We start from the raw sequence: 27,579 nt of genomic DNA on the forward strand, positions 1-27,579 counted from the left end.
GTTAACACTTGGGAATCCTGTTTCTCTGCCACTAAAAGAATTCCTTTTTCTTGTTTGTAAGTCCACAGAATTACTGTTCCATCTTTTTATTGGCTGTCTGTTATAAATAAAAATTTGATCAACCCGTACAGGGAAGTCGTTGTGTTGAATCTCCTCACATAATAATATTTTATATTTTAATAAAAGTTACATAAAATTAATTTTAAGTGTGTCCAGTTAATTACACTTCATTAAATAAGATGCATTAATATAAATAGATAATTGTGTTATTTAGTGTCACATTTTTAATATATGATCTTGTATTTGTGCGTGTTGTGACAGTATAATGATTTATTTCTAATTTGATAACTTAAGTACTTTTATTATCAACATAGATGTACTTGTATTTTAATTGCCATCCAATTCTCTAGAAAGAAATGCTTTGTCATCGATGCTGGAATAAAATTATTTATTGCTCTAATGATGCAGTTTTTATGCAAGGGGAAAGACTGTCAGTGTTACACCCCCTTCTCCCCTTCTCTTATGTGTTCATTGAAATAACACAACTTCCAAAAATGTGGATTGACTAAAGAATTATAAAACACAGAACTACCTTTCAATGTAAGCAATATTTGAAATTTCCAGAGAGAATTCTTATGCTTCCAACTGTGGTGGTGATGGCATGGGCGTATATAAGGGGGGGGGGCCTTAAGCCCCTTCTCAAACTTTTGAAAGACACATTAAAATTGCACCCAGTAGCTTGTTTTAAGCTGGAACACATTTATGAGGTCTTAAAGGTCAAAATTTCTAATGGGGAGATTCCTGAGCCTCTATTTTTGAAGGGGCTGTATTTTATACTTCCTAAACCTCCCACTGAATGAGGCCCTCCCCCTCTCCCCTCCAAACTTATTTTCTACTTACACCACTGGGTGGTGAGAGTGTATTTTGTTCCCTCAGTCCTCTCCACTCCTCAGAATTTTCATCTTTGGATATGTCAGTGATTGTACTTTGGGGTTTCTTATAGTGACATTTTTTTTTTAGCATAATACTGTTATAATAATACTATAACCAGTTGTAAAAGTTCAGTGAGTGACAATAATGGCCTTATCCACTATTGAACAAGTTGTTATTGACACACTGGTGTTCACTTATAACAGTTTATAATAACCAGCTGATCAATTCCGCAATTTTGTTCCAGGTCAGAGAAAGGTTAAGGGTAGCATTAGAGAGAAACACCACTTTAGAGGAGGAGCTGGCTTCTACCAAAGATGAAGTAAGTGAACACAATATCTTTATTTGATTATATTTTTATTTAAGGGTGTTCTCTAGAAAATGCCACTTTAAAAAAATAAATATTTTTGTATATGAAATAAAATTTAATGTAACGAAAATACTCTCTAAAATATTGTGCTTTTAGTAACAACTACTAAAATTAAAACATTTCTGATCACTATTGAAATGTTTGTAATTTAGGTCAATGAGGTGTTACGTACAGGGTGTAAATTAAGTCCTGATACGCCTGGATATATTCCAAACGGGTTGAGATATCGATGTACAACTTTTATCATACCTATTAAAATTTTTTTGGATTTTTTTGAATGATTCTATTAAATATACCTTTAAAATAACATGTCACAAGATAGGGGTTGCAATTTGAAAATTGAAAGTTACTCTCCCCCATACCGCCATTTGAAAAGGGGGGATTTTTTTTATTATTCAAAAAATTCAAAAAAGTATTTTAATAAGTATGGTGAAGGTTGTACATCCGTTTGGAATATATCCAGGCATATCAGGACTCAATTTATACCCTGTATGTTTTATATTATATAAAATAGGGATAAAGATATTATGTTACATGTCTCAATTTTATTTGTGTAAGATATAAAAATGGCAAACACGGAAAATATTTAATTGTTTAATAACAGTTGCAGCAGTACAAAATAGGAAGAGTAATACCAAGCTCTGAGGAAGGGAAACCTAAGGAGAATGGAGCACAGGAAGACAAACCTACAATGGATGGGCCACATCCAACAATTATAAAGGTATTTTCTGTTGTGATAAAATAGATCTGTACAAATTTATCCAATATTTGTATTGGAAGCTCAATTTGATTTAATGTTTTCCTTGTGTATTGTAATGTATAAAGAATTTGGTATCTTACATTGAATAAGTTTTAATTGTGTTTGGCAGTCAAATTGTTCTTGAGTAGGCTTATGCAGGTCATGTCGTTACTATCATCTATGTTTTTTAGGTTCATTGAAACATTGTTAATACAATATAAATCTTTAAATATTTTGGTTTTGCTGTGGAAAGCCGTTTACAATCAACAGCTGAACTGAAAGTGACAGAGCCAGTAAAACATATCCGTTTATGAGGTTGAGAAGGTGGAGAGGGTGAAGCTGTACCATGATTGGTTACACCTCATTCTTGCTTATTGATTGCTAATTGGTTGATCTTCAGCCAATCACAATAAGCAGCTTCATCCCCCCTCAGTAGATGTTCACTACCAGCTCTGTCAGATTTGGACTAATATCTTTCATGTACTGACTAAATAAGGTTTTATGAATGATTTCCATCAAGTTTTTACGTCAAAAAGCTTCATCAAAATCTTAGGTTTTAAGTTTCATGCCAAGATATTTTAATCTCATTATCTTCTTGGTTATTTTCAATCTCGATTATGGTATTCATCCGATCAAGGAACCATTGTGCTTTGTCAAGAGTCCTTGCTGGCCATGCTTACACTCTCTCATCATGACGATCAAGGCACCACTGTGTTTTGTCAAGAGTCCTTGCTGGCCATGCTTATACTCTCTCATCATGACGATCAAGGCACCACTGTGTTTTGTCAAGAGTCCTTGCTGGCCATGCTTATACTCTCTCATCATGACGATCAAGGCACCACTGTGTTTTGTCAAGAGTCCTTGCTGGCCATGCTTATACTCTCTCATCATGACGATCAAGGCACCACTGTGTTTTGTCAAGAGTCCTTGCTGGCCATGCTTATACTCTCTCATCATGACGATCAAGGCACCACTGTGTTTTGTCAAGAGTCCTTGCTGGCCATGCTTATACTCTCTCATCATGACGATCAAGGCACCACTGTGTTTTGTCAAGAGTCCTTGCTGGCCATGCTTATACTCTCTCATCATGACGATCAAGGCACCACTGTGTTTTGTCAAGAGTCCCTGCTGGCCATGCTTATACTCTCATCTTGACTTAATCATGGAACCACTGTGCTTTGCCTAGAATCCTTGTGTTAATTCCATGTTATCTCTATATGGAGGATTCTGCTCTATACAACATTCAAAAAGTCTGGTCCGAGGATTGAGTCCTGTTTTGAATCTTTTATTATTTCCTTCCTGTGTCACACACATCATCCATCTATCCCTGAGGTAGCTGTAAGTCATGTAGGCAGGAACACTATATTAGCTGTCAGCCAGTCAGCATGTCAGCTCATTTGGCTGAAAAATGAAAGTTTTGCATGTTTAACAAGGCCAGTATGAAAAACTTTTTTTGGTTGACTGAAAATGGCTCTCTCCAATAAAGATTGTTTCAAGATATTTATTGTGTTATCAATGTTTTGATGCAGTGTGAACCGGAAAACTTAGATCATGGACGTGGTCCTCTGTCAAATCTTCAGATGTTAAAGGTTATTTCTTAATTAAAATTGTGATGTTTAATAGTATTAACCATATTTATTTTGTCTGTTTAAAACATTTTCTGCCTTTGATACACAACGTATGCTTGTGTAAAGTAATAAAATAATAAATATTTATGCCTGCACTTCGGTGAAGAATATTTATCATTGCCAATTCAGACGAGATTGTTCCGATCCGGTTCCATGGTTAACAAATCATTAAGGAGAAGATCTCCTTAGTCTCTAGTGGAGTGACACATTCAGTTTTTCAAGCTTTATGTACGAGCTCGTATTATATACAATATATGTCGTATACTACTGAATGATAATAGAGTGATGATGAATGTTTATCTTACTGCCGCTTAAGCCAACTTCAAGAAAGCCTAATTTATTACAAATATTACTCAACTGCCCCAGAACAAGATGACTGCCACTGCCCGAGTCGAATTTATATAATAATTAATTTTTAATTTAGATTATTTGGATTGTTTAATGAAAATTAAATGTGTCTTTATGTATTAAATTTTGCTTTGAATCATCAAACCATCTCATATTTAATATTTCAATATTTGTATACACCATACTAATTCTTTTTTAGTTACCAACCATAATTTAAGCTAATCTTGTACTTGCATTATATATCCTTAATTTCAACATTCATGGGTTGGTTGTTGTTACCCAAAAAATGCTGAAGTAAATTATATATTGATCAGTCTACTCGTACACTATTTTAAAAAAAGAAAAAGAACTATAGTTAAACTTTTTTGTGGTTAATTAAATTGTTTCTCATGTTAACCTATCGTTGGGTTCTAGCTTCTGGTGTTTTTTTAACTCTAAAATAGCTTTTTGAGCTATTTTAGCTAGAATATACCTAGAATAAACTATTAATTGAGAATCTGTTGAGAAGGATGTTGGTTTAATTCAAGATGTATGGCATAAGTCTATTTTAAAACTTACATTCATTTCATGCATCGTCACTTGTAAATATCAGTAAGGCATTTAAATTTTTTTGTTGTAAATATTTTTTAATAGTAAATAAATCAAGTGTTTCATTCTGTTTAAAGTATTCATGAATAAACTGATTTGATTTCTTTCTTAATTTAGTTGTTACAAAGTTTGATTATAAGAGTGATATAGATGGTCGTGCATGACCCCAGCATGATTGTGCTTACGCTCGACTCCAGCATGTATGTGTTGATGTACAGAGGTTGAGCAACGGTGCGATAGAACCCGACTCGGAGGTGGCGAGACTCATCGAGCTACAGAACACCGTCGACAAACAGGTCAGACAGACTTCGCCTCGCTTGGCTTCAGCAAACATTTCATTGTCACTATTATTCTTTCTTAACGAAGTTCTTAAATAAATGCACTCAGCTTGGCAATCAGTATAGGCAAAGTGTCATTAATAAAGTAATTTTGAGGTAGATTAGACTTTCAAATGATATAAGTTTTTATTGTATTTTCAGTAATAAGATGATAATAAATTTTTAACAACTACACTTGAAAACACATTTGTTTTTGTTACATTTATAAGTGTTATTTTAGTGGGTTCAAATAATTGGAACATTTCTTTAAATACTAATGTTAAAACAAATCTACATGCATAAAGATTTAATGTCTATCCAATATTTGCTTTTTTATTATTGGAGGCTAAATCACTCTTATTAAATATATATGAAGAACATGTATTTTTAGATCAAGTATACGTTGTTTTTATTTTAAAAATATGTAGGTACAATAAATTTTAGTTGTTTTTAACCCTTTCAGTGCCGGAACAGAATAAAAAAGTTGGTCCGAAAATGGCAGAGTTTTCTCTTAAGGGTACTGCTGAAGAATGCTAAACCTATTTCAGCGATTTTGTAACATTTTACTAAAACATCCATAAAATCAAAACTGTTTTAGATAGAATCCTGTACCATCATATACTGCTTATTTATTATATAAAAAAACACTAATGATACTTACCAAAAAAGTTTTGTACATTTTTCCAATTTCGTATGGAAAATAGCACTTGAAAGAAATTATTTCCTCAAAACAACTGATGCTACTATGTACAACATCTAATATTGTATACGTACACCACCAATTATTTTATTATCCACAAAACTGTAAAGAAAACAGTACTTTTTGTGTAAACCTGCGTTTTTACTTCTTCTCTTAGATTTATTCTAAACTCGAGATTCCCAAACACATTTTAGGATTTATAAAATACACAGACCAGCACTGAGTTCTGAATAAGTAACACAAATTGAAAAAAATGTATTTAGAAATAAACTATTAGGTACAATGGGAAATAATTAACAAATCTTATATTTAAATGTAACAATTAAAAAACAATTAATGTTAAAATATATTTTCAATCTCACATGAGAAAGAGCACACAAAAATAGAAAAAGTTATTCCACTACAAAATGTAATATCAATTGAAAGAGAAAATTAAACTAAATACAAAAAAGTTTTGATTAATGATTAATATTTTACTGTAAAAGTTATGTTGTTTTTTATAGAAAGCTACATTTTTGTGTGTTTTACACAAAATTTTAGACTAAACATCTAATTAATCTTACAAAATTGGTATAAATATTTTTGTCTTTTAATTAGTTTCATTCTGATTGTTTAAATACCAACAAATTTATAATACTTAATTTTATTATCGCAGTAGAATTTGTATCACAAATGTCCGTGTATACAGACATTAGCATTAGCATTAATTTTCAGTATTTTTTCAAACACCCATATATACAGACATTGGCACTGAAAGGGTTAACCTACCAAAGATTATTATAAATGAAAATGGTTGCTTAAAAAATTAATAAATAAAGAACAGTTTAAAGATTTCCTTATTTACTGTGGTCTTATTTTCTTGCCTATTATTGTTGGTAGTTTTTGAGTACTTAAAGTATGCATGTAATTTAATTTTCTGATAACTGATTTTATTTGTACCAACTAAAATAACTTATTGCTTAGTATTTTCTATTCTTTGTCAAGGTAAGTGACCAGACAATGTTATGAAAAATTTTGTCTGTCGCTTTTGCTGAATTATGTCTTTATGTAAATAACATTGTGTTCTTCAGAGTTCAGAGCTGGGCACGTGGCAGAGACGGGTGTCAGAGATGACGTCAAGAGTCTCAGAGCTGGAGGAGAATCTTTCGAAATCACAGAAAGAGTTGTTAAAGGCACAAGATACCAATTCCAAACTCCAAAGAGATTTAAGAGAAAATGTAGCTCAAAAAGAAGATCAGGTATGTACTTTGAGTGTGTGCACACGCGCGCACACACACACGTTTGTGTGTGTGTTTTTATGGCAGGGTTTATCCGGGGACATTGACACATATACATACAACATTCTGAGGACACAAGCCAAGCTCTCAGTATGTTTTTTTTTTTTAATAGGTCTGTATTTTAGAAATTCCTGCAAACCCAGAAATACATTTTTTCATATATGTATTGTATTTTCAGATTGTATGGTTCACCAGCCATAATGTGTCTATGTGGACCATGTATTGCTGTCATATTGAGTTGTCTGGGCTTTTGTGCTGATCCAGAAAATGTCTACTTATAAGAACATAACAGAACAAACTAACAGCTTAACTATTGAAAATGTTGAAATGTCAAACTGTAGTAAAAATGACTATCTCTACTACCCATAATCTAAATCACCATGGGCTCTTTTCTGTCCCATCCTATCAAAAATACAACTATCATTGAATAATAAATCACAAATGTCATTAGAAGGTAAATCACAATCCATTTTCGATCAAGAACAACAAAATGCAGCTGGCTTGAGCAGCAATAGTGGCCAGTAACAATATAAACAAACATTATATGTATAAATGTTTATGAAAAAAAAACCATTATTTTTGCTCCAATAACAAATTAGAAGTAATCACTTCTGTGATAATCTATCTGGTATGTGTTGTAATCAGTGATTTGACACAACACTGTTAAACACGGATATTTGTGATGTTGCAGGAGGAGAGGATAGCAACACTGGAGAAGAGATACTTGAATGCCCAGAGAGAGTCCACATCACTACATGACCTCAACGAGAAACTGGAGCAGGAGCTGCAACACAAGGAGGCGCAGCTCAAGGTAGTTTGTCTTCGCCCCTTGATGGCATTGCTCCTCCGTAGTTTGTCTCTTGCATCCACTAACATGTCTCAGTGTTAGATCACAATATGAACTGACAGCAACACAAGGAGGCTCTGCTCATTGTAGTTTGTCTTCACCCTTGAAGACATTGCTCCTCCGTAGTTTGTCTCTTGCATCCACTAACATGTCTCAGTGTTAGATCACAATATCAAGTGACAGCAACACAAGGAGGCTCTGCTCATTGTAGTTTGTCTTCGCCCTTGAAGACATTGAACCTCCGTAGTTTTGTCTCTTGCATCTACTAACATGTCTCTGTGTTAGATCACAATATGAAGTGACAGCAACACAAGGAGGCTCTGCTCATTGTAGTTTGTCTTCGCCCTTGAAGACATTGATCCTCCGTAGTTTGTCTCTTGCATCCACTAACATGTCTCAGTGTTAGATCACAATATGAACTGACAGCAACACAAGGAGGCTCTGCTCATTGTAGTTTGTCTTCACCCTTGAAGACATTGCTCCTCCGTAGTTTGTCTCTTGCATCCACTAACATGTCTCGGTGTTAGATCACAATATGAAGTGACAGCAACACAAGGAGGCTCTGCTCATTGTAGTTTGTCTTCGCCCCTTGAAGACATTGATCCTCCGTAGTTTGTCTCTTGCATCCACTAACATGTCTCGGTGTTAGATCACAATATGAAGTGACAGCAACACAAGGAGGTTTTGCTCATTGTAGTTTGTCTTCGGCCCTTGATGACATTGCTCCTCCGTAGTTTGTTTCTTGCATCCACTAACATGTCTCGGTGTTAGATCACAATATGAAGTGACAGCAACACAAGGAGGCTCAGTTTACGATACTTTGTCTTCGCCCCTTGATGGCATTGCTCCTCCGTAGTTTGTCTCTTGCATCCACTAACATGTCTCGGTGTTAGATCACAATATGAAGTGACAGCAACATAAGGAGGCTTAGTTTACGATACTTTGTCTTCGCCCCTTGATGGCATTGCTCCTCCGTAGTTTGTCTCTTGCATCCACTAACATTTAAATTTATTATTAATTAAGAATAAATTAAATTGTGAAAGAAATAAAAACGTCTTTTGTATAATTGCATCTTGTGCTCTATAAAAGTCCCAATGGGTGAAATTGTACATTCCAATTTGTAAGATAAGTCAAATATTGGGTCTGGTCTGCTGAGTAGTGTTTCAACTACGTCTATCAACTCATTTCTACTATCTTATTTCCTCAGATGTCTCATGAACTTGTAGTCTAATTTCTTGTTGAACTGATGACATTCCCATGCTAAATTTGGTGTCTCTATCTCTTCCTGTATTCTTTCAACATCATCTGTCTCTTTATCAGATTGTCTGTTTCCTTGTTCATGTTAACTAGTGGCCCAAAGTCTATTTGTTCCATTAATTAACTCAATATTTGAATCAAATTGGAATCATGTGAGACCTTTGCCGTTCTGCTGGGAATCATTCTGAAATAAGTTGCAGACTTTAGTTGTTTTCTGGTGTAACGCCTCATCTGCTGTTTCCCTCCATTTTGTAGGCATGCCAATGTAGCCTCTTATAAAATATGAAGGGCATCATTCTAAAGCTACAGTTCAGATTTTTCTTTATATACTTAATCCAAGGTATTTTATTTATCATTTATACCTATGTTTTAATTGATTATGTTGTATATACTGTATGTGCTAGTGATTTAGAGCAGATACATGGCATATTTGTTCAGGAGTTGAAAGACAATATTTATTGTACGGAAATATAATTTAGTTTAAAAGAATTTGTTCTGAAAGAGGAATCAATTATTGACAGTAGTTTTGATGGACATCTAAATAAAAGGGTAGTGAAAGGGTTAAAAATAGTAGATGATTTGACAGGTCTCATTTTATCAGTGTTTTCACGTCGTTAGTGTAGTGTGTCCTTTGGTAGACTAGTTGTGTTCGTATTTAATTTGGCTGCATATGGCGCTTTTTTAGTAAAATATTACAAAATGTATCTATATTGTGTTGAATATTACAAACTGTGTCTAGATTGTGTTAGATAGTTTAAAGATTGTAAATAAGTGAACAAAGTATAGAATCAAATGAGCAGTTATCTAGTGATAGTTTTAGAAAAAAGGTGTGAATTTTGGTGTGGCACGTGGTGTACAACCTGAACTGTGGACTGTTAACCAATTCTTTGTAAAATTTGGGAACCTAAGCATTATAATTTTGTGTACTACTTTTAGATAGTACATTCCACACAGTGATATTAATTGAGGACTTAACAGTCGTATTGTTAGTTATACAAGCATGATATGTATAATTATTAGCGATGTTTTTTCTTCTTTTGCTAAACATGTTCTTTTCTATTTCTTGCGCTTAAAAATGTTTTCACTTAAACGTTAAATCGTTAATTTGATTGTACTGTTAATTAACGTATCCGAATTAGTAATGTAAATTAAACACAAAGAAATTAATTTTGTTTGGAACTTAATATGTGCTTCATTTCAAAAAGTAATCAAATGCCTTAAATTTTTCCATGGGGCAGTATCTAAGTACAAAGAATTTTTACTTTTTTTATCATGACAGCAATGAAACCAGCAGTAGTTATAACAAAAAATATCTAGATTTATTATTTGACGAATTGGAGTTCTCACACTTACTTTTGTGGTTAATAGAGATTTTTTGTTATGTGTGTTTTGTAGTCTCGGTAATTTAAAATAAATTTATTACTCGTCATACAATATTATGTCATTTACGGTGTGTATATAACTCAGAGCACTTCTAAATACAACCTCCACAAAATACTCTTCTTATAGAAAAAAGCCATTTGAAACATGTTAAATTTTAAGGTTAAAAAGATTCAGTTTTTTTTTTCAATTAAATTGTTTACTATTTAAATATTTTCACATTATACAAAAAATTGTACAAATAATAATTTACTGTCATAAAGTAGTGTCATAAGCATTTTGAGAAGACTGCCACTTTGCAGTCAAATTCAACTCGAAATTCCAATTTAATTCTAGACAAGCACTACTTACATTACATTAAAACCTCATTTTGCTTGGAAATAATATTAGTGCAACATATGCCAATTAACATTAGCAAGAAGTGGAAAGTAATTAAGGAAGCTACTAAATCGACATTTTTTTTTTTAAATCCATTTTATTTGGTGTTCAATCAGTAAAAATGATGGTTTTAGTATTGTTAGAATATAATATTAGTAATGCTTACTATAAAATGAATTTGATTTCATGGTACTATCACTATGTAAATATTTTTATTTATTTATTTTGTGATTAACTTGACTTTATTAATTATTAACTATGTCTTCTTATTGAAAAAAAATCTTTAAATTTTACTTCTTTTATGAATCTAACAATATAGTAACATATTTTTTTAATAATAAATTCGCCAATTCATTCACATACTTTGCTTAAAATTAGTACAAATTAAATCAAAATTTTGTAACAGTACTTATACATTATTACATGAAAAATTGCAACATTTTTCAGGCAATTCTTGCCATAGATAAAGCGTTTTGCAATAAAAAATAATTTTAAGCTTAAGGAGTGCAGTAAAATACTCTGAATAAATCTGTAAAATGTGTTTGAGTACAATTCATATGACATTTTTACAAAAGTAAAATACACTAACAATGTATGTATCTATGTTTTTCGTGGATTTCATAGTTTTGTCTCTTGCTTATTGTTGTTATAGTATCTTTCTGTAATGTATTGTGTTATATGTTTCTAATCTGTGTTAATTGCTTATCTGTTGTATTTTAATTATTTACCCTTTTATCAAGGTAAGTACGCTTCTGGTTTCTCTAACTAACCTTGTTCTTATCATTGTAAAACAAAATAAAATTATCACATTTTTTGAAAATATTCCAATCCAGATTTATATATAATTATTCACATCCCAGGTTAGATGTGCCTGTTGTTAGAATACATCTACTTGTAACTGTAACTAAATAATAATAGTTGTATCCTATTGTTTATTTTGAAATTGTTGTTGGTAATTTGTGTCCTTGTTGTGAGTTTACAGCAGCTTGTTCTTATCAGCTGAGCTATACGCATGTTCTTTTGTGGTTGTTGTCAGACATTTTGGTTGAGTGTGGGGGAGAGGGGGATATTGTGGTGGGACGTATAACTGTCTCATGAGAGACTAGTGAAGGCCACCACATGTAACTGTTTGTTGGTTGTTAGGGTCTCTTAGGTAGCCACCATTGGCCCCTTTATTTTTATTTTAAAGGCTAAGAAAATGGGGGAGTACTCAGCTCCTTCCTGTTTTTATGACAGTCATGAGAAAAAGGTTCCAAAATTATATATTTGAAATGTTTCTTCTCTTTCTGTTTATATTAAATATTAAGGTATATGCTTTGAAGTGCTACAATTTTACTTCTTTGTAGGAGTTACTTGGTTTGCGTACTTTTCAAATGAAAAAAGTATGTGTGATACACATGACCATGTTAATTTTCCATACTCACCGTTCACGATTCACATAGTCGGTGAAAGTGCAAAGTCACGGAGAACTTATCGTTTATGTACTGTTGACAGTTGCAAGAGGAAAAGACACGGGCGATACAGGAGAAGCTGGAGCTGTGCGAGCAGAAGCTGGCTCAGTTCGCTAAGCTGCCGGAGATGGAGGAGGAGCTGAAGCAGCGTATGGAGGCCCTTACCCAGGTGAGGGCTCAGGTAGGCCACTCCACTCTCTCTCTCCTCTCTCTGTCGTCTCCCCCTTCGTCCCAGCACTCGTACACTGACACAACACGACACGACACAATTACCACCGGGAGATTCCAGCCTAGTGCAGGGTCGTATAAGGATCGGATTCTATTTCTTAAATACGGGATTTGATCCTTTGAGTGTGGCAAAGAGGTTTTCCTAAATGGACCTCGGTTATACCTTAAATAATCACTTACGAGATGAAAAATTGCCAGGCCAAGTAATCGGGTTTTGATTATAGATGTTTTATTTCTTTGTTATGTAGGTAAATTACCACAATGCCTCGCAGAACTAAACATTAATAATGAATTTTGTCAATTGTCTGATGACGTAAATTTAACTGTCTCTGACAAAAATATTGGCAACATTTTCCCTAGAATGGAATCAGCAATAAACACAGTAAAGGAACAACTAAACACATTAAATCTATTATTGTTAAGTGAAAATAAAACCACTTTTGTCAGATTGTCTTGTCATAATTACAGTAACTTGAGTACAAATTAGCAAATTCCAGTCAAATTTCATAATACAACATTTTTAGGATTAGTAGTAGATACAAAGTTCAATTGGTCTTTTCGCAATGATAAACTATGTTCTAAATTAAGTTCTGGTATTTTTGTCATTTAAAAGTTTATCTCTATCTTGTAATTTAATAACGCTAAAATCTATGTATTTATTTTGATGTAGGAAAGATGTTATAAAGCAAATTTAATTGGCCTATGACAATCAGAAGTCTTAAAATGGTGGGCTTTTAAATTCTCTGGCAGTTTTTGTTAAATTACTAATATACTGATAGTGGTTAATGCTTTGTTTTCTAGGGGAAACTAGCAATAAGTATCAAAATTGTGGCAATTCAGTTTATTGCTGAATTCTTGGGAATTAAACTGTGGTGATAAGGTTTTAGTTTAATGTATAACACTGTTTTATTTACTACTATTTTGAGAATTGAGACACGGGTTTTGGAATTTAAATGAACAACTTTTAGAACTGGTCCATCATCAGTTGAATTGTTGGTGGGTAACTTATGCGAAATTATCGTTCAGCCGTAAACCAGAAGAATGTACATTTTAAACATTCCGAGAACATTTGTAAAAACATAAAAAATAAAACGTAAATGATTACATCATTTCTAAAACTAGTACTTAAATAATGGCACTTTATTTTAAGAAAATTCCTACTGAAAAATTTTATTCAAAGTGACCATTTCAATTGTATCACATAACTGCGTAAATAAATTCATTTTAGTTTTTTCCTTTTATATACTCCAGGACCAATGTCTTTTATTTCAATTTTCATTGAGAATAACGAAAAACAAATTTCTTGTCACAGTATTAATACAACAAGATTACAGTAGTTAGTTAGCAAATTGGTGTTTTAGACGTGTTTTCGTAGGTGTGCATTTGGTATTTTAGCCATCAGTTGTCACTTACACAACACTTACAAATACACTTCTGTCACCAATGACTTCGTAAGGTATGTTGACCTTGACTAGGTACAATGGTGGAGTGGTTACCGAAGGTTACAATATCTACACTTACAGAGCATGTACAGTAAACTACGCACAAACCGACTGTGAACTTTATACTTTTTATCTCATTCTTCTCGTCAAATTGCCATTATCACATTCATGAATGCCTATGTAAATGTTTCACTATGTCTTGTTCTTCATTCTTGTTTTTATTATGGTTCCATGGTGATGTGCTCGTCTTGCAGATGCTGCTTTTCATGATAAACAGTGTTGTGCCAAAATAAACAGTTCTGGACATTATACGAATACAGCGCACGATCACGTCGCTTTGACATTGGTGTTTTATCAAAGAAACATTTTCCTAATGTCTTTGACTGTGGAAGTGAATTCCATATGATTCTGTCAAACGAACATATCTTTTTAATTAAGGTTCTAATTTTAAAACCTATTTCAACTACTAGATGTCACCAAACTACAATTATCAGATTATTTGTTTTGGATTTAGCTTATATTATAATGGAATTTTTATTGTATAACACAGGACGTATGCCCTATTATGTACGAGGCATATCCATAAAGTAAGTGTACTGAAGCTCTCACGGCCAGAGGGATTTTATGTTCGACATTTTAGCTACACTGCCGTATAGCCTGGACTCTTCTCCTCTGCAGTGAGACCAGTTCAATACGTTGAGAACTGTTGATACAACATAACGTTTTGTGAAAAATGTTAATCCAATCTCACGCCATGTGCGAAATACACTCCATCATCCGTTATTTCGTTTGATAGAGAAAAATTCTGGTTGAGATTTATGAGTTTAAAACTGCATAATTCCAAATGATGGAGCGGATAAATTTATCTCCATGGAGTTTATAGCGTCTCAAAAACTCTTGCCCAGCCTCTCCTCGATTCAACTTAGTCTGTGAACTATTTTGGGACCCACCTCGTGGACATACGTATTTCAATATCCAAGGGTTTCCGTAATGTTTTCATGTAGCAGATATCTGGAGATTTGCGGAAATATCGCAAAAAGTTCATCCACAGTCAATCTGCAATCGTTACGGAGCGCATTTTCAACTTATTCCAGAATTTCAGTCACAATTGAAGGTCTCCTTTTTTTATCACTATGCACAGACATATGACTATTTTTAAATTCACAAAACCACTTGACCACACTTGTACGATTCATACATAGCTTTATCACCATATGCAGTTTTTACCTCATTATAAACCTCAACCAGAGTTTTTTCCTTCCAAACGAGACAACATATTAGATCTCATGTTTCGCACTTAGTGGGAGAATGGAGTGACATTTTTCACGAAATATATTGTCGCATCGGAAGTTCCTAACTTACTGACCTGTTTTTTTGCGGTTGGAATCAGGCTACATGGCAAAATTTGGTAAATCATTCCCCAAGACTGAATTAATATATTATGTGCTATATCAAAATTCTGTACTATATACACCTATTCAAACTTCGTAATCCATAAATGAGTAAATGGTGTCAATGTTTGATTCTCCAAATTTATTTGAAAACAAATATTAAGGAATACAAACGGTGTAGCCTCTAATAATTACTATATTCAATGATTTATAGAGTAATTCTCACTGTCATAATTTTGCAATCGAACACAATGCAATCTTTGTCAGTCTTCACTACTGTATATTTTGGTACATACTGCCTTAATGTCTGTTGTAACTCAATAATGTTTCATCAAAAAAGTTTTAAGTTCACAGATCTAACTTGTATCTAAACTATTAATAAATTTTGGTACAAATTTTAAGGTGAGTATGTAGTGTACATTAGTTCTTAGACACGTTAATTAAATAGAATATAGTCTAGTTCTAAAGGTTTACTGTAGGTAGATTAGAAATTTATGTAACTAGATAGAGATCTTGTATATGAGAGTTTGTAATTGAGAACATTTCAGGATGTCACTTGGTATGATTGTTGATAGTTTATTATGCAGATAGAGAAAATGTTTTTGGTATTGTAAAAGTTTGAGTAGAGTAAAGGAGTAGTATTTTGTTATTAATGAAAATGCCCAGGTTAAAAGTAAAGAATTTTAATAGTGTATATTCATTTTTTTATTTAAAATACTATAAGAATGTCAAGATAAGTTTAAAAATCAAAAATGTATAAATTAATTAGGAGATAATTATTTCCAAGGCTGTTTTGTACTTCGATTTAGAGACATGTTGTATGTTTTCACAATAAAAATCATGGATACTTTAGTAGAATTTTATGCAAAGTTTAAAAACTACTTCTAATAAGGACTAAATTTTGATATTTAATGTATATACAAAAAGATAACCAGGAGACTCTTCCACTATATTTTTAAGGTAAATTTAATATTTACTGTTTTATATATATATATATATATATATATAAACTCATTAAACACTCACTTAAACTGATGATAGTTTATTAACCTATTACTTATTTGAGTGCTCGAACAGCTATAGTGAATCATACACTCAAATTATAAACTATGTTCATATAAGTACAGTATTTATTTTTAAATATTTAATTTCATATTTTAATTAGTCTTATTTAATTAGTTGTGTAAGTAAAAATAATAAAATAGCATCATTCCGTTGTTGAATTTTTTGAATACTTTATTTTACAAAAATTACTAATGTAACATTTTGTAAAGAGAATTTGTAATGTATGTTATTAAACCATTGGCTACCATTGACGTATATTGCTTGTCACAGGTTAGTGTTGGCATAACTACCGATAACGGGCACTGCCCGTCACGCTAAGTTTGTAATTTTGGAATTAAAAAATATTCCCAATATCGATTATATTTTGGCATTTTTCTATACTATTATATAAATAGCCTGTTAAAATAAAACATGTTCGATTTTGAAGCTGGTCAACTCTCTTGAAATCGGTTGTAGTGTCATCGGTTGTTTGTTTGTTTCGATTAGTTGCCGTCTATCCTATTGCAGTTCATTTAATATTTTGAATTAACCCTAGGCACCCATACAATGATTTCCATTGCAAAATGAAAAATTTTTGTATGTTAAAATATTTGAATTTTAATTGGTAGGCAATGGGTTAATTACTTTTGCGAGATCAATCAAGCTGTTTTTTTATCTTAAAAATTCAATTCTATAATTGTTCTTAATAGTTATAAAATGTAAACATGTCAATTTTTCCAATTTTAGAAAAAATTAACTATTATATTTACCTGAAACCGAACCAAAGCTACAAAAATTATGCGCATTTAAGATGAAAATTGTGTGTATATACTTAAGAGTTTAACAATAATAGTTAATTGTACCTGAGTGTGTGTCACTGCATACTATTTAGTCTGAATAAAATACGCAATACACACTATAGTAGAAATGAAATAAATTACTTAGTTCAACTTTAGGAAATCACAATAATTAAATTTTGTGATGAATTATAGATTATTCACCAAATTTCAAACAACTGGTTTATTTCAAAATTTAATTCCTATCAGTAACAAAATTTTACTAAACACAGATTATAACACTACACGCTTAAAATAATACTTGGTTTTTTACAATTTGTCATATAAGTGCAACCTGTATGATGAATGGCAGGATGGTGAACTTTTCTTTCTGTTCACAATAAACTATTCGTAGAACAGAAACAACAAACAAAGAGAAAAAACTATTATCATACCACAACTAACAAAGAAAAAGAGCTATGTGTAACATATTCATTTCTGCCCTGATCCAGTGGTGCATAAATCAGATTGATACGTTTATGGAATTAGAAATTATTATGCAAGGGTACAACCAAAAATGGCAGACTAACACTTCAGCAATGTTGTTGATTAACAAAAAATAATTGTCATAACACTTTTAGAGTTTAAAAAAATCAAATAATGTTTTGGTTAATGTAGTAATAAAACAATTATGTTTTGCCAAATTTCTTGGTTATTCTTGAAGAGTTTTTTTAAATCTTCAGAATAAAAAATGTCTTAGCTGATATTTTAATTTTCTGAAAATACATCTTTAGCACTTTAATTGCGGCTCTGTACTGAGTGATGTTGAGTATCTTAACCATCCTGTACGTATTGTTGCACCTGTCGCAGTCAACGAGCTAGCTGCTAAAGAAAATATTAGGTTGATTAAGAAACTAAATCTGAATTAGCATTGATAGGTGACTTTTTCTTCAACTTGCACGTGCTGCCGATGTATGTGCAGGCGCAGGAGAGGCACGGTACGGCGGAGGACAGGATACAGCGGCTGGAGGCGCAGGTTGAAGAGAAGAACGCAGAGCTGATGCGGCTCAACCAGAGGCTCAAAATGAATGAGGAGCACAACACTAGGCTATCAACAACTGTAGATAAATTATTATCAGGTAAACGACTCTTTAATCTTACTTAATATGTTCACTGGTAATTCAAAATTTTAAGTGTACCTTAAGTGCTAGACACTATACACTATGACGAGTCAAATGTACCTACATGAAACGATAATGGGGTCGATCTGTACAAAGCTGACAAAGTTTGTTCACAACATGTTACGACGCAGCAATCAACGTCACCGTTGCGCTGCAGGTCTCAGACTGGCATAGCAACACAACAGACCAAGCGAAGCCAATAGGTCCCAAATTCACTTCGGAAGCAAACAGTACGGAACTTGGAAGTCCAATCCGCAGTGAATGTGTTAAAAAATATACTTTGTCAGTGACATTTTGTAGTGAAATACATATTAGAGTTTTGAACCCACTAAGTTTGCTGTATTTTACTCAACTCTAAAATTGTGCAGGAAGCAAACTTTTCCATTATTTACAAGGTGTGAATATGCCACACCACGTTCTGCGTAACAGCTTCACTCAGGTTGTATGCAAAATTTCGAGTTTAAAGCACATTTCATTTTTGAAATATCTGTGAACAGATAGACAGACAGAAAAATTACATCAGTTTGAATCAGAAAAGAGAAGTTGTGTCAGCTTATTGAGTAATATGCTTTAATGACGCTCTGCCAAATTCCATGGTTGGGCAATCATCATAGAAATAATTTTTTTTGTTAATGTGAAAATAAAGTACACTACCAACAATCTCAGTTGCATAGAAATGAAGCTTCATGCAAGGTCTCGGATATATAGGTCAGTTCATTTTGGAAATTGTGCGGACAGAGACAGAAATGAAATTTTTCCAGTCTCTTGAGTAACGCTCTGATAATTATAGATTTAAAAAATATATATATATATATATAAAACCATATATAAACTATATATATATATATGGTTTTGTCGTAGTGCTGCCTAGGTAAAATATAAAAAAATGTTCTGTGCATTACTCCATTGACAGTGTGTTAGACATTTTTGACAAAACAAAACCGTTTATTTTCTACAAAAAATGTACATATAAACTTACAATTAGCATACAACTGTACTTTTCAAGTGTACAAGATGTAAAAATATCAATATCATCTAAAAATTTAAATTATTATTTTTTACTAATATTTTAAGTTTAGTAATTGTATTCATATCCATACCTTATGAATTTAATAAGCTTTTAAAAGGCGTATCACGTGTAACAGTTGTTTTCAAGTGGGTCGATGAAATATATAAAGTGCTAATAAGCGATCTTCCCCAGAAATGGAATCAAATTAATTAGTTCCGAAAATCAAGGCAAAATCATGTTGCAGTAATTCAACCGTAGAGGGTTAAAGGGGTTTCATATGGTCACTAACCATATGAAATTACTTAAGTTTTTGCTAAGATGACAACAAAATGTTTGTAGAATTCTCAGTAATAATGTGTGTATCAAAGACAAAGTGATACCTAGTAATATCAGTTATTAGTTAAGTATAATAGTTAGTGATTTCGGTAAAAGTGATTTATTTATCTCTTTATCCAGCCATTATACCTATCTGACTGAAGATGGTAAAAAGTGATTAACACTTTGAATCCCAAGCCCGAGCTCAGGCCGGGCAGTCTATTTTTAGTTCGTGGAGACTGGTAATTCGCATAAACTGACGTTTTTAGAGGTTGTGTTATGTTTAGCAAGTCATATTAGACTAATTTTATTAGTCTTTGGTTATTTATAAACGGTTACAAGAAAAAAAATATTATAACAGAAATTGTGTAACAAACAGCTGATACGACGCCGAGTCACCAACTACGCAGTTGTCAGCTGGTGCCGTGACGTCTGCACTGTTTACACTAGCTTTGTGTTTTACAGTGAATTATAAGTTATTTTAGCTACAGTTGTTTATAAAAATTAGTATTTGGAAGTGCTCAGTTATAGTTTTTTATTATGTTATTTATCTTACGTTAGTCAAGAACTACGTATTTGTCTGCTAGTGCCGTGCCGTGGCGTACGTCTACTCGATTTTTGTTTTACAGTGAAATAAAAGTTATTTTGGTTATAGTTATTTATACAATTAGGATTTTGTGTTGCTCAGTGTTGTTTTATTATGTTATTTCAACTCACACGCGTAAAATGAGTGAATTTTTGGATCCCAAAACAACGAAGCTTATCGTTGATACATTGTATCATACAGATTCTGACTTACAGACTTACAGGCAGACATTTTCCCGAAAAAATTCCTCCGACTGGTAAGAAGGTCCATCCAACAAGAGTGTGTAAAGTTTGTTCAGAGAAAAAATAAAATAACCACAGGCAAATCTGGAAAAAAAAGAAACTGTGTGGTTTTGCCCAGTGTGACACTGCCCTCTGCCTTCCTGAATGTTTCAAATTATTTCACACTAAAGCTAACTACTTGTAAATAGGACTACATTCTCTCTATTCAACTTTTCATCTGTGTTATTTACCTTGATTATAAATAAATATATTAGAACTACAACTTCTTGGCTTTATTTTGATGTGTAATATGTTATGGTTAGCTGAAAAGAATCATGAAGAAAAATGTATAAACAAACTTATGCTTTATGTTCCAAATTTTTATTCTTCAATATTTTACACACTTTTTATGGACTCAACATTTTTATTGATTTAAAAAAAATTGATATATTTACCTTGGATATATATACATATATTTGGACTACAACTTCTTGGCTTTATTTTGATGTGTAATATGTTATGGTTAGCAGAAAATAGTCAAGAAGAAAAATGTGCAAATAAAATTTATGAGTTATGTTCCAATTTTTTTTTTCTTCCAGTATTTTACACACTTTTTATGGACCTCAATATTTGTATTGACTTCAAAAAAGATAAGTAACATTTTTTAATAGTTTTATTTATATTTTTTCTGCTTTTAAATTTGATATATTGGTTGCTAAGAAACTATAACTTACAATTTTTTTACAATTTAACTAAAAAACCCTTGAAATGGCTGGGACAGCACATATAAATATTACTAAGAACCTGGGACTCAAAGTGTTAATCTTGCTTTATTTTTATTTTATCAGTACCTGTAATAATAAAGACATATGATTTTTTTACTGGAGGAAATGACAATAGTTCTGATTAATGCTGGGTAGCCCTTACGTGATCTGATCTGAGCTTGAATTGAAGAACTTTCACAAAGGATGTTTTTCTTTTTTTCACCACAAGTGTGGGTTGGTACTTTCGGTGATTTAATCACGTTAGATGGTTTTTTACGAAAATACTTATTATAAATGCTCCTGGCCAAAACATTAATAACGTGTAACATACAACAAAATATTAGCATTAGTTAAATAATGGTCATGCCAGAGCCAGTGGATGAAGTGGCTACATGGTTAAAGCCGCCTGTATGAATTATATCACATGTTGTTGTTGTTAATTTGTTTATTACAATCTAGATGGTAATGTAGTTTTGTTATATTACAGAATCTAATGAGAGGTTGCAAGTGCATTTAAAAGAGAGAATGCACGCGTTAGAAGAAAAAAATGCGTTATCACAAGAATTAGAAAAAACAAGAAAAGTAATGGAAGATATTCAAGGAGAAAAGGTAAGACACTTCATTCCCAATACTTTGGTCATCATAATACGAGTTGAGTTCATAAATAACAGTAACTAAGTTCAAAGTAACACTCATAAATAATTATGAACAATGCCAAGACTACGACAATGTTATTGGCAATATTTCATAAATGATTAAATCCTCACATATATCATAATAAGTTCATTACTTATCAAAACAATATAATACAGCACCCTTTTCATTAAAATTATATGCTCAGAAACATATTAATTAGTGTCTAAGTTTTGTAATTCGCAACCAAACGAGCTAAAAAAAACATTGTAATTATAATGTTGATCTGAATCGATTTATGGGTAACATTCAACATTATAATGTCGATCTAACACGAATGTGTTTTGACAGTTTATATAGTACACAAGTCAACACTACCACCACTATATACCATTTCAAACAGAAAGAATTGCTGATTTCAATGATGAAATTTGTTTTGCTGTTTTAGCAACAGTGATATCATAAAACTTTCCAGAAAGATCATCTTCATCTAGCCATTTTAAAAATAAGTGATATATCATAGGTATGGTTTATTATGTTGGTTTATAGCTTGTTATAGCTTTGTTTAGGCTATACTAAACTAAATTTTTGTATATTATGTTGAAAATGTTTAGTGTAAAATTTATTTTTGTTGTTAATTTTTGGAAATAATTGTACCCATAGTAACAGATCTAGGCTTTCATATACTATTTGTAGTTTTTACAATAAATATATTTTTCTTCAAGAGAACCTGGATACCATTGTATATTTTCTGAAACTAGATCAAATGAAGAATAAATTTGTTATCTCAGTTTCTAATATTTATAAAATTATTAAACTACAAGGGCAGTTCCACCATTTTTCAAAACAAATATATTGGTAATTTTGTATGGTAAATTGTATTATGTTTATGCATAAATATTTTTTGCCATAATTATCTCGACATTGTCCTGAAAAAATAATGTATTACACATACAGGTTTATAGTAAAAGTGTATTTTTTACAAAATGTTTAATGTACATGTACAAAACACTAAAAAAATGGTCATCTATAGAAAAATTACTGTCAGTTCGAGGGTTGGAAAAAGGAATAGTATAAAATTAGTTGTTAAATAAAGATAGACAATTTTATGCTATTTAAATTCAATGCAGTTGAATTTCTTGTAAAGTGCAATAAATTGGAATTTTAAATACTTATTTGACAATAATAATTGTTCAATAGGATTTAGCTGTGTGCTAATTTGATATTTATTATTAGTAATTATAATATTGGATATTAAACTCAATGTGAAAGCTAAAAATAAATAAATTTGTATGTAATGATATTACAATGGTGGGTGGAGGGAGTTTGAACTTCTTTGTCCATTCTGTGAAGTCTGTAGAAACATTACAATGCACAGTGTATTACGTATCTACTTGTTTACAACATTAAAGCTTTTATCACTCAAGGTGTTTTCTTTATTATATGGTATGTCATTTATATCATGGTCATATTTTTGTTTTTTTTTTCCAGGGTGATATTGTAAAGGAACTTAGTAAAGCTAGATTAGAAATTGACAATGTAAAGCGCCAAATGTTACAACAAGAAATAGCTTTTAATATTCAACAAACTGATGCGTTAACAAGGTAAGCTATGATAAGAAAATAAATGTTTAATATTTACACCAATAACAAGGAACAAAATATGCTTGGATGTGAATTTATCTGTTGCTTCTAAACAATAATCTTCTTCGTGGAGTTGATTTTTGTTTTCTTTTAGATGTTTCCCCATTTTTGATGTGTTCCTGAGGTTATATTGACAGTTAGCATTTCTCAAATGATGGCTGTGATGAGAACGTCACTTTCCTAAATATTATTCATTGGATAACAAATAATGTGATTAGGGTGTATATTTTTGGGTGTTGCATTTTAATGTCACTAAAGAATTTGATAAAGTAAATCTTATTATTGTTAACTCTTTGACACCGTTATGTCATTGTGCGCAGTAACTGCAACAGCGGGACATTTTTGAACAAAGCTAGTAAAGCGACAGTATCTTGGATAATTTTCGTCAGATCTCATGGTTTCCTTCAAATACTTATAATGAAACTCACAATAGATCTAATTCAATAATTTTATTTAATTATTTCTGTATGTTTAAATTGGTTTATTACTGTAAGAAAACAAAGAAATATTTGTCTAACCAGCAGTTGATTTTGCTATCCTTATAATTCTTTTCACTATTAATTTTTGACAACTTGTCATAGCTGTATGATAACATATCACAATATCAAGTACTTTTCTAATAAAAAATCAATTTCTAATGAAAATATTAATTTATTTATGTATAATGTAAATAAATTGATTTATAATATAAATAATCCAAAAATAATATGTCGCGATAGGACAATTAGACTGCTTTGTTTACTTATGTTGCCAAAACTGCAGTCAGCTAACAGAAGCCTGTTGGATATTGACAATGTTGAGCAAAATAAAACAGCCCGAATGAAAAATAGAACATATGTTCCTTTAGTGCTTCCTTATAAATATTCAGTTGTAATATTTTAAGAAATAGGTGTAAGATAGAACCAGATGTTGGGCTGTCTCCGCTCGTTACACAGTCGTCAAACCACGTAAGGTCATAAATCAGGAATCCATATAACGTCAAAAAATGTCAAAGTGTTAATATTTTTACCAAGATAGAAGAATCTTATGGGTTTCAAGAGAATGTCACAAGTTCTACAACATGCAAGTGCCAGCTGAAAGGTCAAAGGTTTGTCAAATTGATTGTGATTTAAGATTAGGTGACCCATTGTTGTCAAATTTACTTAGTTGTATTGTTTTGAGGTCTTTGCCCCTATTTGTAGGATCTAATAATCAACACGTTAAATTTTTGGCATTAGAGGTGATCTCTTGTTTGATGAAAAGCAGATAGTTCTTTAAACAACTGTAGATCAGGTGAAGTAGGGGTCATCGGTGAGCTTGCTTTAAATCCTGGTAAGATCTGTGCTATGTCCCTCGGCCTGGCCAGCAAAATTAAAAAGACCAAGCTTGTTGATGTTCCCATACTTGCCATGGGAGAATAATATGCTCACCTTATTGCTCTAGATTGATTCTCTTTCCTTCTCAAATGTCTGAATGGGATTAATGGAAATAAATCATTTTGAATTTTAAGAATGAGTGAGGTGGTTAATCTTACCCACCTTGAGTACAATATTGTACTTTTTTTCTTTCTCCTTTTCTCTAATGTATATTCAAAATATTGTTAGAAATTTTTATATATTGTTATTGTGTATGAAATTTGCAGTAGGCACAGCTGCCCAAAGATACCTACTTATTTGTTATGTGAAGGTGTATGAGACATTATCTGTCTTTCACCATCAATTTTGACGTTAGGTCATTGCAAACATTTTTCTTCATTTTTGTGGTACCAGTATAAAACAGCTATTTATTTTGCACATGAGTAAAATATTTTGGCCTAGATTATACTTGTAACTTGTAAGATTATTATGATCACTAAATAGTCCGAATTAAATCCATAATAAGGGTGGACTCTTCTTCTTTCGAAATTTTTGGTTGGGATTACGTTTAGTTTATTCTCGTTCAAATTGATTGCCCTTAATATCTAAATAAATATAACCATAAGGAGGACGTCCAGTGTAGTTCAGCTATCACGTGTGGAAAGTATCAATCATGCTATCCAAAAGATTTTTTATATACCTGGAAGTACATAAGAGTTTTCTGGGTTCTGAAATTGTTTTATATACCTATGTTTTCCACCAAACTTTCCTTACAAAATGGTCATTTTCCAGGAATGTTAAAGATTGCCAAGGTCATTCAACTTTATATAAAAGGTAACAAAGATAACGTTTCTTACTATAGACCAATATCTCTCATTTTGTCCATATCTACAATAATTGAAAAATTTGTCCTGACCAGAGTATAGAACATTGAACTTAAATTCCGTTACTTATTACACTGTCACAATTCAACTGTATATTTATAACCAGATGTTTTTTGTCTAAAGTGATTTTTATTTTATTTTATTTTAGAAGCTTGTCACCCAGTATGCAGGAGCAAAGTGGTTTTGTGAGGAGTTCCAGTCACTCCAGTTTTGAGACCCATTCACTGACACGGCGCTCACATAAACCCAGAGTGCTCGAAGATGATCCTTCAAAGGTATGCTATGATGTACGTATGTTTTTATCACATCCTCATCTAATTTTACTGTTAAGAATTATCCATATTCATAATCGTTAGTTTAGACCTTTTAGCTTGTATTCACAAAGCTGTTTTATTTATATTCTTACGGATAACAGGCGGTGGTGGATTAATTTTTCATTAAAAGATTAGGGAAAGATTGGATGGAATTTTCTTCTGTCTCTTTTTCTCTAATGGAAGTAGGGTAATGGGAGGTATTACAAATTACACATTTTATATTCATATTTATTTTAGTTACTTTGCAAAAAACCAAATAGGAGCTCAAATTACCTATCATAAATACTTACAACTATAATAATTATTGCTGTTAAGCTATGTTTATTTTAAGACGAGAATCTTTGACAGCTATAAATGTTTTAATTTCAAAATAGAAATGTACATGTTTATCAATAATATGTGACTGAATATCTCAATCTTAATAATTATTAATTAGTGATTTTTACAAATGATATTTATTGATGTTTAAAGCATATTTTTAAGGTAACCAATAAATCTGGGCAACTATTAGATGCCCAAGAATGATACATCACTAACCTCTAATGTCAAGATTCTGGGTGCAAGGTAGTTCAATAGGTTTAGTCTACTGTGGGAGACAACTGAGTTGGTGGGGTTCCTTAAGAGTCGAAGGTTCTTGCCAGCCTAGACAATATTTGAAAATACTGCCACCTGAAAAATACCCTTCCTAACTAATTGTGATAATTTCTCAAATAGCAACAATCCCACATCATCTATACAGGTCCTAAACTACCAAACGTAAATTTTGTTGTAAATAAATAATGTTCTTGATAGAAACAAAATAGTTATACATTAAAGGTCAGTTCCTTAATATTTGAAAGTAGTATTTCTTCAAAAAACTCATTGGAACATTGTACCATACATTATTTGTGTGATAAATTATACATTGAAATTGATATTTACTCGTCTACTTAGGAATTAAATAAACACAATTATTAAAGACCTTTCTGATTTGTCTCAGGAATGGGAGAAGATACAACAGGCACACGTGTTGGCCAACGTGCAGCAAGCCTTTGATGTGACAAGTGATGCAGAGGGCGACGACAATGAGAGCATCTTCAGTGCAGACATTCTGTCACCCTCAGGTCACACCGATGCCCAGACTCTGGCCATCATGCTGCAGGAACAGTTGGATGCCATCAATAATGAGATCAGGTATTCACTTGTGTTTGAGATCATCAGCTGTTATATAGAAACAATTGTACTTGAGATATACGACAATGAGAGCATCTTCAGTGCAGACATTCTGTCACCCTCGGGTCACACCGATGCCCAGACTCTGGCCATCATGCTGCAGGAACAGTTGGATGCCATCAATAATGAGATCAGGTATTCACTTGTGTTTGAGATCATCAGCTGTTATATAGAAACAATTGTACTTGAGATATACGACAAGAGCATCTTCAGTGCAGACATTCTGTCACCCTCGGGTCACACCGATGCCCAGACTCTGGCCATCATGCTGCAGGAACAGTTGGATGCCATCAATAATGAGATCAGGTATTCACTTGTGTTTGAGATCATCAGCTGTTATATAGAAACAATTGTACTTGAGATATACGACAAGAGCATCTTCAGTGCAGACA

General features: G+C 32.2%; 1 protein-coding gene across 12 annotated transcripts in view; it reads left to right on the forward strand.

Moving 5' to 3' along the window:
- LOC124360822 (liprin-alpha-1) overlaps positions 1-27,579 on the forward strand; it is a 204,530-nt gene that overhangs the window by 140,624 nt on the left and 36,327 nt on the right. For 6 of the 12 annotated variants that reach the window (XM_046814750.1, XM_046814756.1, XM_046814746.1 and 3 more), the window contains exons 4-14: positions 1,178-1,252; positions 1,905-2,021; positions 4,822-4,899; positions 6,691-6,858; positions 7,589-7,708; positions 12,254-12,391; positions 18,074-18,230; positions 21,655-21,776; positions 23,292-23,404; positions 25,810-25,948; positions 26,955-27,148. In XM_046814750.1, coding sequence (XP_046670706.1) covers positions 1,178-1,252; positions 1,905-2,021; positions 4,822-4,899; positions 6,691-6,858; positions 7,589-7,708; positions 12,254-12,391; positions 18,074-18,230; positions 21,655-21,776; positions 23,292-23,404; positions 25,810-25,948; positions 26,955-27,148 — 1,421 coding nt within the window. The remainder of the gene's footprint in view (positions 1-1,177; positions 1,253-1,904; positions 2,022-4,821; positions 4,900-6,690; positions 6,859-7,588; positions 7,709-12,253; positions 12,392-18,073; positions 18,231-21,654; positions 21,777-23,291; positions 23,405-25,809; positions 25,949-26,954; positions 27,149-27,579) is intronic. The other 6 variants (XM_046814749.1, XM_046814754.1, XM_046814757.1 and 3 more) reach the window with 3 other exon arrangements.

This window comes from Homalodisca vitripennis, chromosome 4 (assembly GCF_021130785.1).
Source record: "Homalodisca vitripennis isolate AUS2020 chromosome 4, UT_GWSS_2.1, whole genome shotgun sequence".
Classification (NCBI taxonomy): Eukaryota; Metazoa; Arthropoda; class Insecta; order Hemiptera; family Cicadellidae; genus Homalodisca; species Homalodisca vitripennis.